The sequence below is a fragment of the Nannobrachium achirus genome (assembly GCF_963921795.1).
Source record: "Nannobrachium achirus genome assembly, chromosome: 5".
Classification (NCBI taxonomy): Eukaryota; Metazoa; Chordata; class Actinopteri; order Myctophiformes; family Myctophidae; genus Nannobrachium; species Nannobrachium achirus.
In genome coordinates this window covers 14,355,094-14,374,856 of record NC_137814.1, presented here as the reverse complement: position 1 = coordinate 14,374,856, position 19,763 = coordinate 14,355,094, and the positions used below count along the sequence as shown (strand labels likewise).

The 19,763-nt window shown below is 42.6% G+C and overlaps 1 protein-coding gene across 1 annotated transcript in view; it reads left to right on the top strand.

The window, feature by feature from the left end:
* tox (thymocyte selection-associated high mobility group box) overlaps positions 1-19,763 on the top strand; it is a gene marked incomplete at its 5' end in the record, with an annotated part of 79,472 nt that overhangs the window by 33,066 nt on the left and 26,643 nt on the right. The window contains 3 exon segments of the mRNA XM_080726283.1: positions 6,508-6,528; positions 6,530-6,622; positions 16,745-17,038. Of these exon segments, the coding sequence (XP_080582409.1) occupies positions 6,508-6,528; positions 6,530-6,622; positions 16,745-17,038 (408 nt within the window).

The window sequence follows — 19,763 nt, the reverse complement described above, 5'->3', positions numbered from 1 at the left end:
CCAGCATATCTCTATGGGATTTTCTCTGGCCACTGGGCGCCCTCTAGTGGTGAAAGGGGTGGCACTAAATGAGTTAAGTCGGCTACTGTGAAAGGTGGCACGAAAACGTCATTCCCACCTTGAACAGACTTGAACAGGCAAGGTAATAGTTCTGTCCTCTCCCTTAGTACTTATTATCTCTGTGGTCGACGACATTCGAACAGCCAATACAGCTGACATGGACACACGCACGCACGCACGCACGCACGCACGCACGCACACACACACACACACACACACACACACACACACACACCCCTTCCTCAGTGGCACTGTGCATTTTCCAAGGGCTATTATTACCTATTCCTACTGTACACCCAAAATAAAAATGTACCTGTAAGGGTCTATGTACTGCAGGAGGACAAATATTTTAGGCATTTAGCAGACGCATTTAATGACTTACAATAAGCAAGGTGAATGCTTACATCGAATGCAGAGAGACAGTGTAGTACCTCAGTAAACTATAGGCTCACAGGTATACTAAGAACCTAGTATCAGTCTAAACAATATGTTATCTGTACATTGAAACTATAGGATAACAACAATGAACCTAGCATCTGTTTAAATAACATGCTACATTCTAAATCTAAATTACTTATATATATTTTTTGACATTGTGGTCAAGAATAAACAAGCCTATAAGTAACAAAAACATGATAACAAACGACCAATGTATGTCTGTATGGCCGTCATAACTAGGTTAAGTTCTAAGTTTTGAGATGGAGTCTGAAGAGTTGATTCTTCAGATTGCGACAATAGCAGTCAGGTGTACAACACCAGGTCAAGGCCTAAAATAATTCTAATTAGTGTTTACATTACATTACTTTATTTGTTTATTTCTGGGACAGTCATGAACATGATTCCATGCAAATGTGCCGGATTTAGCTAGAAGCCAATTTCTATCCCTTGTCCCACACACACACACACACACACACACAGTGATCACACTGTATGCAGTACTCTCTTATGAAATGGTCAAAACCTAAAAACTGTAATGCCTCTCAGGAATCAAAGACTGCAGAATCACTGATGTAATTGCGACCGAAGGTCGCAGTTTACCATGAGAAATGTCACAGCTTGACCGCGTGTAGACGTGCCGTACATGTACACATTACGGTCTATGGGTGGCTGACACATCACTATGCCATCACAGGTGATATCACAGGTGACAACGCCTATGTGAAAGTCCATATATGGGTATTTCCCAGAATCCCTTTTATGCCCATAATGAAGATCCGTGATGTCATCGAGATACATCACTGGCCAGATGGCCAAGACATGACCCATATATGTGTGGCTGGTAGGGATCTCCATCCATGTATGGGCATAAAATGTATTGTATGTTGTGATGTCATGGGAACCACAATCCCTTTTATGCCCATTTATGGAGATTCCTGATCAATATTAAGCCCATATCTAACAGGACTTCATATGGGAATGCCCATATATGGAGGAAGACAGCCCATATCTGTTTGGCTGGTTCAGACGGGGATCTCCATGTATGGGCATAAAAGGGATGTACTACAGTTCATCGATCTCCATATATGGGTACCAGGGGTCTCCATATATGGGGTAACTGGTCTGATATACATCACTGGCCAGTATACCAGTTGGCCAGTGATGTATTATTGTATTTGTACCATCTGGGCTAACGTCAGACATTATTTACATACATCACTTCAGCTCAAATACTACAACCTCCTCCAAAAGTGTAGTCCACATGTGTATTATTAACTAGCAGTGCAGATGTGTGTATAATATCAACTTCAATGTTCTGCTGTTTTTGTGTCTCCTTTCTGCTGGAACCTTAACAATGTGCTACAATTAAAACTGTTTTGTCTCCGGCACAGCTCTGATTAGTGGCCAGGCTTAATTAACTACAACTGACTTAATTAGCTACAGAGACTCTTCTCTAAGGTATCAGGGGACGGGCTGGAGGAGTAGGAACCTTGTATCTCCAAAACCGTTCCCTTTTTTATTATTGTTTAAGAAAATATTTCAAAAATAGTGATTAAACGTGTTGCAGGCTTGTAGATCTGGTATTCTCACAACTTTGGTGCGATGCTTTTCGATGAAAAAAAAAAAACATTCAAAGTTGAAATATTGAGATAAGAGGTTTCTGCCCGACAGAAACAATATTGCAGGGAGGATAGAATGGATGGGATGGGGTGGGGGGGAGAGCAGAGCGAGCTTTTACAACGTGATTATCTTTCCAGTAAGACCGCGTGCAGACTGATAAATAAACACATTTCCTATAAACCAGACTGGCTTTGAGTAACAAGTCCTCCTATGCAGTCACTGCTATCTGATCAGCCCGCAGTCTCCAGGGCTTCTCTCAAGGAGTGAACAAACAAACTATGTTCTGTTCTCTCATCGCGCTTCAGAAATCAATATCACTTTACTTTCACTCAACGTTGTAAAAAAAAGAAAGAAAAAAAAAAGCCAGAGGTTTGGTTCACACAATGTTCCTCCTCTCAGCTTTGTCTTTTATTTCCAGACACATGGCCTTGACTCGTTTCTTTCTGATTGCATTAGTGAGTAAGAAGGCTTTTTGTTCGGCTCAGTGTACAGTATCTGTTGAAGGAGTGGTTGGATATCGTCCCAGTCGGTTCGGGGCAGAATAAATCCTCATATCTCCCACAGACGCTTACTTGTCAGGATATTGAAGAAAGCATGTCAGAAACAGTGAAAATTGGCTAGTTTCACTACTTCCGCTTGACACGTTTGTATAATAAAGTAGGGGGGGGAGGGGATTAAGAGACGATGTAAAAGAGACAACATAAAAAGTTGACATATGGAGATACAAGGTTTCTTCCCCAACGAGACAACATACAGAGGTCTTGTAAAGAAGAACGTGAATGCAATTGTACTTCCTTAGACCAGTCGTTCTCATGATTTTATAACATTAATACAAAATTAAAATCTTTTGGTTTCTAGAAGAGCGAGTTTTCACTGTGATGCTGATGAATGGTAACTTTAGGTATTGGTTCCATCTCCTTTATTGTGTAGAAACAGGAACTCGGTTTGACTCCTCCCCTTTCTTAGTACACTTCCTCCCAGGTGCTTCCGTGTTTATTCCTACCAACAGCAACACTACCGTTTTTAAGAGGCGGCAGTGGCTCTGGAGGTAGAGTGGCCGCTTGGCTAGCGGAAGGTTCCCAGTTCGATCCTGGTGCTCCCCCAGGGTTATTGTGTCGAGGTGTCCTTGAGCAAGACGCTGAACCCCTAATTAGGGCTGTCACAATTATTACATAATCGTCTAATCACAATTATTTGACATAATCGTGATTATTTTTCATAATCGTCATAATCGTTCCCATGTTGAAAGAATCAAGATTTTCATATATTAAAAAACATCTACAAGCTCATTGTGAGCTTGTAGATCGGCTATTTCCACTATCAATGTTCTTTTTTAAGTATAAAATTGTCAAATATGTCAGTAATTTCTTTGAATATTTAGATTTTCTGTCATATCTACCATGTGCAACTTCAAAGCCTACAAGCCAAACAGAAATGTAATTGTCAACGACAAAAACACAATTAAATCGTTAATCGCAATTATTTGAGTGACAATTAATCGTCATGTAAAATGTCATAATCGTGACAGCTACCCCTAATTGCTCCTGGTATGCAGGTTGGTGCCCTTGCATGGTTTCCTCTGCCATCGGTGTATGAATGTGTGTGTGAATGGGTGAATGTGTTCTGAAAACTTGTTCTGAAAATGACATTTTTCAAGATTTGTCAAGTGGGTCCTGATCCAGAAAAGGTTGAGAACCCTGCTGGTTTAATTAGAACATGTTCAGATAATGTATTTTATGGGCGAGATTATTAATGATCCTGATGCGTTTACCTCATGTCAACTTCACTTCACATGAAAACCAAGCTTGATTATTACACAAATAAAATAATGTGTTATTATCTTCGTCCTACACAAACGTAATGCGTCTAGTCTTGGCATGTTTACGTTGTAACCTCCAGTGTTTGGATGTTGGGTGCTTCTAGACCGTGATGATATACAACAACGCAGCTATAGTCAGATCCACGCTCAGATAACGATCCGTTTGTACTGTAGTATATGGGCAGCCATGTTGCCATATGCTTCTCCACTCGTTATGTTGAGGTAATTATTACATACATCCTGGTTGGTTGAGATGATACATGTTCTACACATCAGCTGCTGGTTGTGGAATCGGCAGTTACTTAGCAACCACCATGGCGGGATGATCGTGGCGCTAATATGGCCGATATTTAAGAAAAGAAATAATAAGAAAACAGCAATAAGCTAAAACGTACTGTAGGTCTTATCCATGGCTCTGGATGTAAGCAAGCAGATACAGTAGGCAACTTCCAAAGGCCTAGTTAAATCTCCAGAGAGTTGTGTGTGCATGCGTGCGTGCGTGCGTGTGTGTGTGTGTGTGTGCGCGTGTGTGTGTGTATGTGTGTGTGTGTGTGTGTGTGTGTGTGTGTGTTTGTTAGTGCAATATCCCCTCAATGCCTGCCCCCCCCCCCCTCCCCTGCGCGCCATATTAATAAGTAAGACCACAGCAGATCCATTATTCATGAAGTACTGTATATAGGGAATATTGTGTGCTATAGGAATCTCTGATTTGATGTTTTATTCATTGGGGTTCTACTACTGTAAAGGGGATTGTGGGAGAGATATACAGTATGTGGAATTGTAATGCATCCTTGGCGTTATCATTTAAAAAGCCACCGTGTGTATAAATCCTGGAGAGGGCATGGCAGCCTTATCTTTATTGTGATCCAGTGATTGGGACCAGGGGTGGTGGCAGTACAGTGCAGTGCAGTGTTACTGGGTTAGGAGTCATTTAGAGGCAGCCCTGCACTTATTTGCTTTAAGTGCTGGTTTCAAGCTTGGGACAGTGAGAGAATTGAATTGAATTGAGAGAGAGAGAAGGGAGAGAGAGAGAGAGAGAAGGGAGAGAGAGAGAGAGAGAGAGAGGCTATGGTGACTACAGACTAGAGCAGTGGTTCTCAACCTGTGGGTCGGGACCTCCAGAGGGGTCCCCAAAATATTTTGGGCGTTCCCCAGATGATTAGCTTAATGTGAAACATTGTTTTCTCACTCAACAGTAAAGAGACCAACATACAGTGCAAGTGTATAGAGGGTATCTGCACATTTCTATTCTAAAGTGACAATTTAAAGACTTTTAAGACCCTCTCTAAAATAAAATAAATAAACATTAGTCAAATTGTCAAATATTAAAGGCAGAAATTGTGAAAATAGCCGATCTACATGCTCACAACGCCTCGCGTTCTATTTTCACATACAAAATGTAATGCCTCAACTCTTAGTGCTCGTCAGGGTGGGGGGTCCCCAGTTAAAATATTATTATTTTGGGGGTCCCCGTTCCTGACAACCTTTGCTGCGCGTCTCTCTCTCCCTCTCTTTCCTGTCCATATTCACTGGAAACTATCAGTAAAGAAAGTGTAAACCGTTTGTATATCTGTTTTTGAATAGTGATGGTATTTGTGTGTGTGTGTGTGTGTGTGTGTGTGTGTGTGTGTGTGTGTGTGTGTGTGTGTGTGTGTGTGTGTGTGTGTGTGTGTGTGTGTGTGTGTGTGTGTGTGTGTGTGTGTGTGTGTGTGTGTGTGTGTGTGTGTGTGTGTGCGCGCGCGCTAGGGATGGGACAATATGAAAATGTCATATCACGATTATTGTGACAGAAGAAATCGCGATTTACGATATTATCGCGATAATCAAAATCCATTATCTTAACGTGTCGCGTTGTGAGCTTGTAGATCTGCTATTTTTTGGCAAAGACATTTGATAGAGAGTGAAAAAAAGTATCAAGTACGTATATTATAAGTACCTGTACCTTTTACCAATTTAAATGGTACCGAATATGCAGCTCGGCAAATAAAAGGTGAATTGATCCCAGTGCATGACAGAGGACGATATCACGATAAATTAAATCTCCACAATACGATTATCTTGGAGTATCGCGTATCGTCCCATCCCTAGTGTGCGCGTGCGTGTGTGCGTGCGCGTGCGTGTGTGCGTGCGTGCGTGCGTGCGTGCGTGCGTGCGTGCGTGCGTGCGTGCGTGCGTGCGTGCGTACACATACCTGTTTGTGTTTGTATTCAGTGATTAGCGATACTGTTGCACAGACCCTCCAAGCTTCAAGTCACCTTTTGCCTATCTGGGATTCAACGGCGAAACAAAAACAACCAATTTGTTCCCAGCAGCCTGTCTATCTCCTTCTGTCATTCTACAGTCTCTTTGTGCTTTATCTCTCTCTCTCTCTCTCTCTCTCTCTCTCTCTCTCTCTCTCTCTCTCTCTCTCTCTCTCTCTCTCTCTCCTCTCCCTCGCTGCTTTTGTCCTTGCTCCTCTCGCTGACCTCCTTACAATTTCATTTGACCTTTGACCTTGCCCTGACCTTTTGATCCTGTGTGTTCTTTTGACCCCCCCCTCCCCCCTCGCCCCCCCTCTCCCCCCCTCATAGTTCCGTGTGCCGCAGCCTCCGCCCCCCCACCGGCAAGCAGCAGAGCCTCCCCAACACAGCAGCACAACACTGGAGAAGAGACACACACAGCAACGACACACAGCGTCTACCCTGGGTACACACACACACACACACACACACACACACACACACACACACACACACACACACACACACACACACACACACACACACACACATACACTTTAGAGAGAGAGAGAGAAAGAGAGAGAGAGGGAGAATAATTCACTTTATTGGCTGGAGCACAAATGTTGACCTTGACCTAAGCTGTCTGATGCAATAATATCATTCTCTCTCTCTGTGTCACTCTGTGTGTCACACACACACACACACACACACACACACACACACACACACACACACACACACACACACTAGGGATGGGACGATACACGTTTATCGTCTTAAAAAATCAAACCTCGGTTCGAAGTGGAGTGGTGAATCTGAGCAGCGTGCGTGCGTGCGTGCGTGTATGTGTGTGTGTGTGTTGAGTGTGCCTGGCCTGCACAAAACAGCGCCCCTCCTTTAACTAGTGTGTTGTGTGTGGCCACTCAAGGTATTGCCAGGCTACGGACACGGCCAGCCAGCCACCCAGCCACCCAGCCACCCACCCACCCACGGACATACCCACGGACATACCTGTCTATTGGGAGTGCTTTCACCACTCCAAAAACTCTTGTGGAGATTTAATTTATCATGATATCGTCCTCCGTCATGCCCTGGGATCAATTCACCTTTTATTTGCCGAGCTGCATATCCGGTACCACTTAAACCTTCTATAATTTGTAAAAGGTACTTGAAATAGTATTTTTTCTTTCACCCTCTATCGAATGTCGTTTGCGACGCGTTGTGAACTTGTAGATCTGCTATTTTTTGGCAAATGTTCCGCCCAGGATAATGGATTTTGATTATCACGATAATATCGTAAATCACGATTTATTTTGTCGCAATAATTGTGATATGAAATGTTCATATTGTCCCATCCCTAACACACACACACACACACACACACACTAACACACACACACACACACACACACACACACACACACACACACACACACACACACACACACACACACACACACATGCGCGCGCGTGCAAGAAAGAAGATGTTATAGATTTCTAATGAATTCCCAGACATTATTATCTTGGTTGAGACGTGTTAGTCATCTCTTGTTTTCTTTTGTTTGAGCAGAGTGTTGGTTGGAGAAGCCTCGGGCCACAGCAACGCACGGTTCGCTCCCAACGCTTTACACACGACCACCCGATTCAATTAAAGCAGGGGTCGGCAACCCAAAATGTTGAAAGAGCCATATTGGACCAAAAAAAACCAAAACAAATCTGTCTGGAGCCGCAAAAAATTATAAAAGCCTTATATATCGTTGTTGTCGGGTGGTAACCTTGTATGTCCAAAACTTTGTTTTGTATTTATCATTTAAAAAATGAACTAAACTAGTGAAAACAGCCGATCTACAAGCACACAACGCCTCGCACCGCAAGGCGTTGTGTGCTTGTAGATCTGCTGTTTTCACTACTTTTGTGCGTCAGTCTTGTATGATGAAGCAGGGCTTTACTTTGCAAAAAAACAAACAAACATACAAATTTGAAACGTGGAGATACAAGGTTTCTGCCCGACAGTGACGATAAAAAAATCGTTAAAACAAAAAAATCATTTTTTCCCATCTTTTTCCATTTTCATACATTTTTGAAAAAACGCCAGGGAGCCACTAGGGTGGCGCTAAAGAGCCGCATGCGGCTCTAGAGCCGCGGGTTGCTGACCCCCGAATTAAAGCAAAGCCAATTTGAACCTTCCTCCTGGTCAACGCTGCAACACTCCAATCTGGAACGCTAATGTTTCTTCCTTTTCTAATTTTCTATTTTCCGCAGATCATTTGTTTTCCCTAAATCAGTGGTCCTCAACCTTTTCAGGCAGCGACCCCCAAAATAATCATGTTTTAACTGGGGACCACCCCCCCCCCCCCCCCCCCCGACCCTGATGAGTTACATTTTGTATAACACGGTTCTATTCTACATGCTCACAACGCCTCGCAATGCGAGGCATTGTGAGCATGTCGATATTTTCACAGTTTCTGCCTCAAATATTTGACAATTTGGACATTGTTTAATTTGTCTTTTTAAAAAGTACTGAAATTGCCCCTACATATAGAGGGTACATGCACATTTCTAAAGAAACAGTTTAATTGTATATACACTTAAACTTTATGTTGGTTTGTTTACTGTTGAGTGAGAAAACAATGTTGCACGTTACATTTATCATCTGGGGTCTGGGGACCCCCCAAAATTATTTGGGGACCCACAGGTTGCCCTAAATCAGGCTGCCCTAAATCATATTACCGTAAAAAGAAACTAGAGCTGTTAATTTGTAGACGGTTTGGACTTGGAAGGTCTGTCTGATGCTTGGCATGGCAAACTCCACGAGAACTGATATATCAGTGGAATTATTAATCGTAAACATTAGCGAGTGGGCGATGTGTGAGGCGCCCGCATGGTTGGAGGGAATTCCCCAACTCCCACTTGTGCGCCGTGCACACGTACGTGCACGCCACACACACAAGCATCTTTGCTTCACCTCTTGTAGTCTCTTCATGCCCTCTGTCTCCGACACATCTGTATCTATCCTCTGTCTGTCTGTCTGTCTGTCTGTCTGTCTTGTTCGTATAGCTGTCTATCTTTCTGTCTGTCTCTCTGTTATATATCTTTGTATACACATGCAGCTATTTCACCGTTTTATTTACTTTCTCGTTTTATCATACACGCATGCACGCGCCCACCCACACACACACCCACACCCACACACACACACACACACACACACACACACACACACACACACACACACACACACACACACACACACAGCTCACCCACACACACATCTTATCTAAGAGCATTATTAATGCTATGTAGCCTTTGATAGCTGTGAACTGGGCTGAAATTGGAATGAGAGAGCCGTCTGTCAGACATCAGATAGCGTCACAGTCGGGCAGAAACCTCTTATCTCCATATTCTAACTCTCTCTCTCTCCCCCCCCCCCCCCCCCCGGATCTACAAGCTCACAACACCTCGAGGCGTTGTGAGCTTGTAGATCGGCTATTTTCGGCAAAGAGGTTTGGTGTAGAGGGGAGAAAAAACAGACTAAGTACAGAGTGAAAGGTCAAGTTTATTAAAGGAGCTATAGTCAACCTTTTCTTGTAAAACGGATGCTAAAATAAAAATAATGTTTCGAAAATATTTTATAAAAAAATTAGCTTCATATATGTTTCTATTCAAAAATGACCACAAAAAGCGTAAAATAATGATAAAATAATCATTTTGGCCATTGTCAGAACGACACTTTGTTTACATTCTAGTCTATAGACTAGGATGTAAACAAATTGCCGGCCCTACAATGAAAAAGTTGACTATATTAAGTATTGACAGTTCAAGTGGTTAAATATCTGAAAACACAAATTGACATGAATCCAAAATACACTGATAATTGTGCTGTCAAACGATGCAACTATATGGAATCTATGAACAGGTTGTAGGGGTCCCTGCTTCATCTCTTTCTCAACTAAGGGGTCCTTGCCCTGAAAACGTTGAAGACCCCTGATTTAGAGAGGAAAATGCATGGAACACATGTTATTCATATCCAGCGTTATTTATTCACTGCTGCTTCCCTTAATTCTTATGACTCATGTAGCTGTGAAAAGTGTGTTTGTAATGAGAACACAACTCGTGTGTGTGTGTGTGTGTGTGTGTGTGTGTGTGTGTGTGTGTGTGTGTGTGTGTGTGTGTGTGTGTGTGTGTGTGTGTGTGTGTGTGTGTGTGTGTGTGTGTGTGTGTGTGTGTGTGTGTGTGTGTGTGTGTGTGTGTGTGTGTGTAAGGACTTAATCCTGACTACATTAGTCTGTATAGCAGCTCCTCGCGCACGAGCAACAGCCTATTGTACTGATGTGAATAGAACAATGGAGAGAGAGAGAGAGAGAGAGAGAGAGAACCGGGCAGCCTAATATATGTAGAGCGCCGGTTCTCAAAGTGAGGTCCGGTGACCCCCAGGGGTCCTTGTAGGAGGTTCCAGGGGATCCCCCAGATAAAATGATGAAAAAAAAAAAAAAAAAAGTAAAGGGATATTTCACTTTCAAACATGTTTGGAAGTAATTTTAACATGTACTCGGGCTTAAAAGAGCATTCCAGACAGTTTTTAAGATGCTTGATTCGATATCTTCGATATTAAATATCACATTTTAATTTTTTTAATCACGATAAATGATAATAACGTTTATCATCCCACCCCTAATTATAAGTACCTCGTACAAAATATTTTGTAAGAGAGAAAATGAGAGAGAAGAATGAAATTAGACAGGAGAGGGAGATGGGTCAGTCTTGGAAAAAGTACACTCTCTACTTAAGTAAAAGTATCAATACTGCATTGCAGAAATACAAGTTACAAGTAGAAGTCCAGAATTCTAAATTTGCTTGAGTAAAATTACAAAATGTTTGAAAATAGCCGAACTACAAGCTCACACTGTGTCGTGATGCGACACGTTGTCAGCTTGTAGATGGGCTATTTTCAATTAGCTAAGGTATAGAATAGGGCTAAATTGGTTTATGTGTTTTAGAATATTATAATTTATATTTGCAAAGTAACTAGCAACTAAAGTTTTCAAATAAATGTAGTGAATTTGGATAACATATTTGGATCCCAGATGTAGTGGAGTAGAAGTAAAAGTATTGGAAATTGGAAATACTCAAGTACAAATACCTCAAAATTGTAATTAAGTACTTAAGTAGATGTACTTAGTTACTTTACACCACTGAGTGAGTGTAAGACAAGGCATTAGTGGGGTGGTCTGCTTTATCTGTCAGGAGCTAATAAACGTTCTCACGCAAGCGTCCTGGAAAATATTTATTTATATAATCAGCTCTGGTTCTGGGAAACCAAAAAGGTCAACAACCATCCGTCCCTCCCCTGGCACCGCTCCATGTTCTTTAAATCAGGGGTCTTCAACGTTTTCAGGCCAAGGACCCCTTAGTTGAGAGAGAGATGAAGCAGGGACCCCCACAAACTCTTCATAGATTCCATATAGTTTAATTGTTTGACAGCACAATTATCAGTGTGTTTTGGATTCATTTCAATTAGTATTTTTCAGATATTTAACCACTTGAACCGTCAATACTTAATAAATTTGACCTTTCACTCTGTACTTAGTCTGCTCTTTTTCCCCTCTACACAAAACCTCTTTGCCGAAAATAGCCAATCTACATAAGCTCACAGCGCCTCGCGCTGCGAGGCGTTGTGAGCTTGTAGATCTGCTATTTTTGGCTAAAGTTCTAAGAATATATTATGGACGCTAGGGTTCAAGTGGTTAACAATTTTGCTGCCATTTTAAACATAGCTGTAGTAAGCAGCTGCCAAATTGTCCTTACCTTTTAACGTGGGCACGCGCACGCATCGTGCACAATCTGTGCGCGACTCATCTAGTAGACTGTAGACTCGGTGACAAGCTTTCGAATAAAAAAAACCCCATTGAAATAGACATATCCGTTGCCACGCTGTATCCCTGCTTATCCGCCAGTGTTTACATGAAAAATCACACCCGTGTGAACTGAGCGGTGGTTTCCCCCCCCCCCCCCCCCCCTTCCCCCCTGTGTGTGTGTGTGTGTGTGTGTGTGCGTGTGTGTGTGTGTGTGTGCCTGGTCTGGCCTGGCCTGAACAACAGCGCCCCTCCCTTAACATGTGTGGTCAGAAAAGGTTACTGCAGGCTACAGACAGACAGACACGCACGCAGACAGACAGACAGACAGACCCACACACACGGCCACGTATAGGAGCGTTGTGACCACCGCTCAAAAACATTGAAAAAAGCCAACTGTGCGCTATGGTAACAAGTGGACACGTTCGCGCACAAAACGCACAATATGTGCGGGGATCATAATCCAGGCGTGTAGAGACTGGATCAAAGTTTCCAAACGCAAAAATCTGATTGAAAAACTAGTGTTCCATCGCCGAGTAGCTTTCTCTTCTGTTACACTGTAAACCAACGGAGGCGGGACTATGGCCCAGGCTCAGACCGGATACGGAAAGCTAGATCCGGTCCAGACCGTAAATGACCGGATACAGTTAGGGGGGCGGGCCTAAAGAGCCAGAATCAGCGAAAATCTGCGATAATACTTTTAATCCTTTCATAATGATTAAAGCTAATTAAACTTCCGGGATCGACGGGCATGGCACCGCGGTACAGCGGGAAATCTACGGTTTCTACGGGGATCGCCCAGAATGAGTTAATATAAAAAAGGAGAAAAGGTTTTCTATCACACAAAGATTTGGAGGACCCCCTGTAGTAACTCTGATAACCCCCTAGGGGTCCCGGACACCCTGTTGAAGACCCCTGGTTTAAATGTTATGTCTTTGACTTTTTGTCACAATAAAGAGTGGAAGGACAGTGTAATGTCTCACAGCTTGGAAGGCAGGAGGGTAATAAAGACTGCAGACGTTGAAAACGAATCCTTTTTGGTGAGTGACACTTGTCAAAAAGGGTCATACACTGTTTTATACTCGGTCATATGACGGTCGGTGTCGAGTGGCAGCAATAGCCGATCTACAAGCTCTTTGACAATCGTGTAGACTTGAGAAAGAGAGACACGTTTTAGCTGTAGGGATGGGATGATATGACATTTTCATATCACGATTATTGTGACAAAAGAAATGGCGATTTACGATATTATCGCGATAATCAGAATCCATTATCCTGGGGTGGAACATTTGCCAAAAAATAGCAGATCTACAAGCTCACAACGCGTTGTGAGCTTGTAGACATTTGATAGAGAATGAAAACAAGACTGTATAAAGTACATATATTATAAGTGCCTTTTACCATTTATAGAGGGTTTAAGTGGTACTGGATATGCAGCTCGGCAAATAAAAGGTGAATTAATCCCAGTGCATGACGGAGGACGATATCACGATAAATTAAATCTCCACGATACGATTATCGTGAGTGTTTTTTATCACGATAAACAATAATATTGCGTATTGTCCCATCCCTATTTAGCTGTTTTCGAAAAATGTTTGAAATAGTTTGAGAATGTTTGATACTTTTCACCTACAGTTTAACGGTTGAAATCAAATCAACTGTGCTCACATGAATAGATTCTGTCTGGTCATTTGAATGATTTTTTTTCTACTTGATTTGGTTTTAGATTAGTGTTGTTCTATTATAGAAAATCCTCCTGTGGACAGTTGTTTGTTGAAATGAGTTGAAAACTAGTCATATGCCCGGGGGTGTGCACACTGCACAGTATATGAGTGCACACTAGTATATGAGGGATTGAACATCCCTGTGGAGTCTCAGAAGTAATGCTGGAGAACCCAGACCGGTGCCCGTTGGGCAGAACAGTCACCATTGACGTCCAGTTGTGCAATACCCGTTGTATCCGTCTGTCCGTCTGTCTGTGTGTCTGTGTCCCTTTCATGCCCATACATTATATGGTGATCTCTTATCTCTGTCTGTCTGGCTCTCTTTTATTCCCATACATGGTGTTTCGTGTCCACATTTGGGCACTGTAGTGATGTCAGTCAGTGATGTCATGTCAGTCATCCAAATTTGGTCACTTATTTCATCATGTCAGGCAGACATTATTTGGGCATTGTTTCAGCATGCCCATATATGGTGTTCTGTGATGTCAGTCTGTGATGTCAGTCAGTGATGTCGGTCATTGTTTCAGCATGCGTCTGTTACCATGGCGGGGACACTGTTTTAGGATCAGTGATGTCAGCATGCGGACAGACATTCCGTTAGTTAGATTAGTGCTATACATACACTTTAAACAATGCATCTGGTTCATCCAGTGTGATTTGGACGTCCAATCATCAAATGAATAAACATAACTTAACATATTGGCATGGCCAAAAATAGGGACACCAGGTTGAAAGTTGTTGAGGAATCAGAAGCTTGCAAGGACATTATCTTCAAGATTGTGCCATTTATTTATTGTCTCCACCAGCCGAAGGCATGGGGGAGAGTATGTTCTCGCCTCTGTCCGTTTGTCCGTCCGTCCAGCTAATCTCCGGCGCCGTTGGCCAGGTTGCTGCCAAACTGTGCTTACACACTCCCTGGATACCAATTCAGAACCTCTGCCCCAAACTCTTCACATGGGCCTGTTCTAGCGCCACCTGCAGGTCGACATAATCATGCATGCAGCGTCACATTGCCGTTAAAGGCCAAAGAAGACATGACACCCTTTTCACATTTAGCGCCACCAGGACCTACCTGACCTGGTGGAGACCTGTGCTCCATGTTATTGGCTTGTAGATGGCATATTCTCAGCAAAGGGTTTTCATGCAGAGGTGGAAAAGGAGAGGGGACCAAGTATAGACCCCTGGGGGACCCCGGGCAACAAGGTACATACTGTAAAAGGGGACCCCAAAAATGACTTGTTTTCTATCAATTACACACCCCATGAAGCCTTGAATTCATGAAGATTTGATTTCTCACATGCCCCTCTTCTAGTGCCACCACGATGTTGCTTTTTGCAGACGGAGCTACCGTCGCTTATCTCCCAATTAGGGAGTCTTACTGGTGTGTATTCAATTCATCGACACAGCAGCACATACTGGAGATACTGTAGGAGAAACAGTCTGCAAGAGATACCATTTATGACTGACAGACAGACAGAGAGAGAGAGACAGACAGACAGACAGACAGACAGACAGACAGACTGACAAGATGAGGGGCGGGGGGGGCAGAAGGAGGTAGCACAGGCGAAAGGAGAGGCAACGTATAGAGGAGAGAGAGGGAGGGATGGAGGAGGAGAGATCAGTTTGTCCAGTGAAGCAGAACAGGCTGTCAGTCTCTAGAAAAGATCTCCTCTGTCAGATTAGTATGAGAGTCCAATGTTCTCTCTCTCTCTCTCTCTCTCTCTCTCTCTCTCTCTCTCTCTCTCTCTCTCTCTCTCTCTCTCTCTCCCCCGCCTCTCTCTGTCTTTCTCTTTCCCTCTCTCTCATTCCGTCTCGTTCATCGTTGCTATGCTAGTATCTCATTATCATCCTTGGGTCGGCCATCAGTCATTTTTCTGTTGATGTGGGCAGATGAGAATTGATGCACAACAAAGATAAGTGTGTACGCGTGTCTCACGCATACACATGCTGTGTAGCAGCGTGAGGATTTAATGGTGAATGAACGTTTGTTCAAAAGTCTCCAGAATATCCTCAAGAGATAATTCTAATCACTAGTCATTCTAGTCAATAATTCACCGTTAAGCAGTGTCGATTTCGTGGAAATCTGATGTTGTTGTGAAAATGCAAACCACCATTTGTTCTCAGGAAACGCTTCAGATGACAATTACATCTGTGTGACATTTTGTCAACGCCTTGATTGTTGTCAATGAGGTTTCGCACATGTACGCAACATTAACCACGTGAGCCCTGGTGTCCCTATATCCAGGTCCCTATACAGTATGTCATCATATTATGGCCGAGAATACAGACAGATCTCATCCAACGGTTTAATGGACTATTATAACTGAAATTAAATGACAGAATCAATATGATTTAAAAAATAATAAAAACAAGCATAACTCCTTTTCAAACACAACAGTATTTGAAAAGGAGTGGGACGAAGTGAAAACTTGTAAACTCCTAATTAACTCCTAATTATCAACATTTTATAAATTTTACACACAACCCAAACATTTCCACTCCCCAAACGATTTTCAAAAATACTGAAAATAATTGCTGTACAAGCTCACGATGTGCCGCGCTGTGAACTTGTTGATCAGTGATTAAGTGGTTAATCGTACTAATCAAGTCTGTTGATTTATATAAAAACACTCAACTCAGATTTTTCCTCTATTACTTACTATTATTGCTGTATATATATATATATATATATATATGCTTTACAATGTATTTCACATTCACACACACATTCACATACCGATGCCACAGGAAACCATGCAAGGCACCAACTTCGGGAGCGGTTAGGGGTTCAGTAGCCTTGGAAACCCTGGCTTTTATTTTGGCGATCGGAAGAAAAAAATATGGGTTTGGTGTCTTGCTCAAGGACACTTTGACACATACTGTAGAGCCGGGAATCGAACCTGGAACCTTCGGATTCCAAGGCAGCCGATCTGTCGCTCCAGTTGCAGCTCTAATGAGTTTTCTCTCTCTCTCTCTCTCTCTCTCTCTCTCTCTCTCTCTCTCTCCCCTCAGTCGTACTCGGTGGTGGGTTTGGGCGACGAGGACTTCAACATCCCCCCCATCACCCCGCCCACCCTGCCGGAGCACATGATGCACCCCCACCTCCCCCACGACTCTGGACTGTACCACCCTCTGGCACCCCCCCAGCACCACCACCACCAGCACCCCCACCACCACCACCCCTACCAGCTGCAGGGCATGGACCTGGCCGGCATGCCCGGGAGCCAGGACGGCGGCGGCGGCTTGAGCCAAGATGGCGGCGGGTTGAGCCAGGATGCCGGCCTCATGACCAACACCCTGTCAGTGGTGAGTCGCTGCTGGTTTCGTCTCGCCTGGCCAGACGGTTATTCCACTATAGCATACATGGGCAACTGGTGGCCCAGGGGCCACATGCGGCCCCCACCTTCACTTCATGCGGCCCGCAGGTTAATACCGGAATACTGATTTATTATTGATTTCAGCCGTTACAATTCCAAACATGACCTGCTGTAATTCCATCAGTCTATATTAGTAGCTTAATGACTAGTATAGTAGTATTACAATGTATTTTTTTATGTCCAATGTATTTGTATTTAGGTTCATAAAGTTAACATGAGTATATAACTAAATTTCAGGATTCCAATTGAAAAATAACTAAAAAATATTCAGGATTCCAATTCAAAAGAAGCAAAAATAGCAAATGAAGCTCAAAACGCATCGCAGCGCGATGCTTTTTGAGCTTGTAGATCTGCTATTTTTGCTTCTTTTGCATGAGATACTAGAATGACAAAGTAGGATGTAGCAATATGCGATGTGGCCCTCTGGAGTGAAGGTGGAAATATAGTGGCCCTCGCCATCATCAAAGTTACCCACCCCTGCACTATAGAGTCTAGAACTACACCTACACCGAAATCCGAGTCGGGAAGCTGGCATTTCCATTCACGAAAATACAGTTTTGCTTAGTTTTTTTATGATTAGTATTTTATTCATTTTCTTTTCTTTTTTTTTACAAATACCAACAAACCAACACAAACACAAAAATAAAAAGTACAAGCGCACAGGAAACGTTACAGACCACAGTCAAACCAGAATGATAGTGAACACGTATTGCAGTAGGAATACGTGTCTCACTAATGAGCATGGAATGTCTCACAGTCCCGATATATGATGTATGTGCTTAGTTGATTTCGATTCATATTAGGATACATTATGTATGTTGTTGAGCGGAGTCCCACAGGGCTCTATGCATGAACATAGCTGATCTACAAGCTTCACAGTGCGTCTCGATGGGAGTGAAAACCACCATTGCTTTTATGTCTCATTTAGAACGGTGTACTTGCCGACCACACAAGTCGGGAATGATGCCAGGCGGGAATGCACCCGTACTTGCACTGTACTGTTAGTCATAGTGTTTTGAATAAAAACGATTATTTTGTTTTAGTCATATTTTAGTCATCTGAAAGGTTTTAGTTTTAGTCTGGTTTTAGTCGACTAAATATCATAAGATTTTAGTTTTTTTTTTTTTTTTTTTTTTTTTGGCAGGCCTTGATGGTGTCGTAATGCTTGATTTTACACTTGGTTGCATGCTGAAAGTAGCCGATCAACAAGCTTGTAGATTGTCAATATATTTAGTCTTTAGTTTTATAGTCCTAGTTTTTGTTATCATAGATTAGTTTCTATTTAGTTTTCGTCAGTGAAAAAAGGTAGTCGACGAACACACATAATTTAACAATAAAACCTAACAAAGAATGAGTGAATTATTCAGTAATAATAAAGTTGATTTCACCTCAACAGCCCACTCTGATCACCTGCTAGATCAAAAAGAGGCGTTTGCTTGCCCTCCCCAGCCCTGTATTAGTTAAACAGGCTGTTAATTAATAACAGCCTGTTTAATTAACAGGCTGTTAATTAATCAGAACCTCAGAGAATGGATCTAAAACCCTAAGAAGTGCCAGTGACGTCGGTAAACTTCTCAGGAACAATAGTTAATAATGTCAGTTTACTGTTTAGCAAAGCCTCCAAACAAAGACCTGTCATGTTTCTATGGAGTGTTGACGCCTACGGTATAACGGTATAATGTCATGTGATGATGATGATGATGATGTGCTCGATTAGTGTTCCCTGTATTCATAAGCGTTGAGTAATAAGTAACGGATGTGGTTGTGGATGTTGATGCATCAGTAAACGTTAACCTGACCGCCTCATCCTCCTCATAGGATGCTGTGTGTCTTGGTGGTTTTTAGATGGAACTCTTGACAAACAACAAACCGTTCTCAAACACCAAAGATGCGAGTTTCAGGCTGACGTGTGGAAGAAGTACTCACAGCTTTTCACTTGAGTAAAAGTATTAATGCCACCATTTAGAGCTACTCTGTTCTAAGTACATGCCCGGTATTCACAATTTCCTCAAGTAAAAGTATTGGCATCAAAATATACTTTTAGAGTACCAAAAGTAAACCTACTCATTAGGCAGAATGTCGCCTATTGTTTCCAAATGTGTAAAATCCTTTGAAAATGGCAGATCTACAAGCTCACACCGCGTCCACTGAGCCACTGAGGAGAAACGCTGTTTCAGACAGACAGACAGACACTCAGACATTCGGAAAATTATATGTTTGATGTACTTAGTTACTTTACACCACTGCGTGTGTTCACTGGTGAATACAAGAGCGGATGTGGCTTGATGCCGCCTGCCATCGGAATATACACGGAATGAACCTTTTTTAGAGCTAACCAAACTGTTATCCATAATAAAAGGTTGGTATGTGGGCGTCAATAGAGAAATCAAAACTAACTGGGAGATAATGAGGATAATAGCCGGGCCCATCGATTAATGACGCACAGCACAGTTTCACTCTCATTGTGGTGGTGAAATACATGTTTGACTCATAATGAGACATGGTTGCAGAACCGAGGTCAACATTTAACATGTATAATAGATATTGATACAAAGATCTATGATCTTTTATATCTTCTATTTTTGCCCAGGACACACACATGCCACATGTCACACCCTCATCCACCTGCACGCATGGGTGAAGGGAAGGGATCG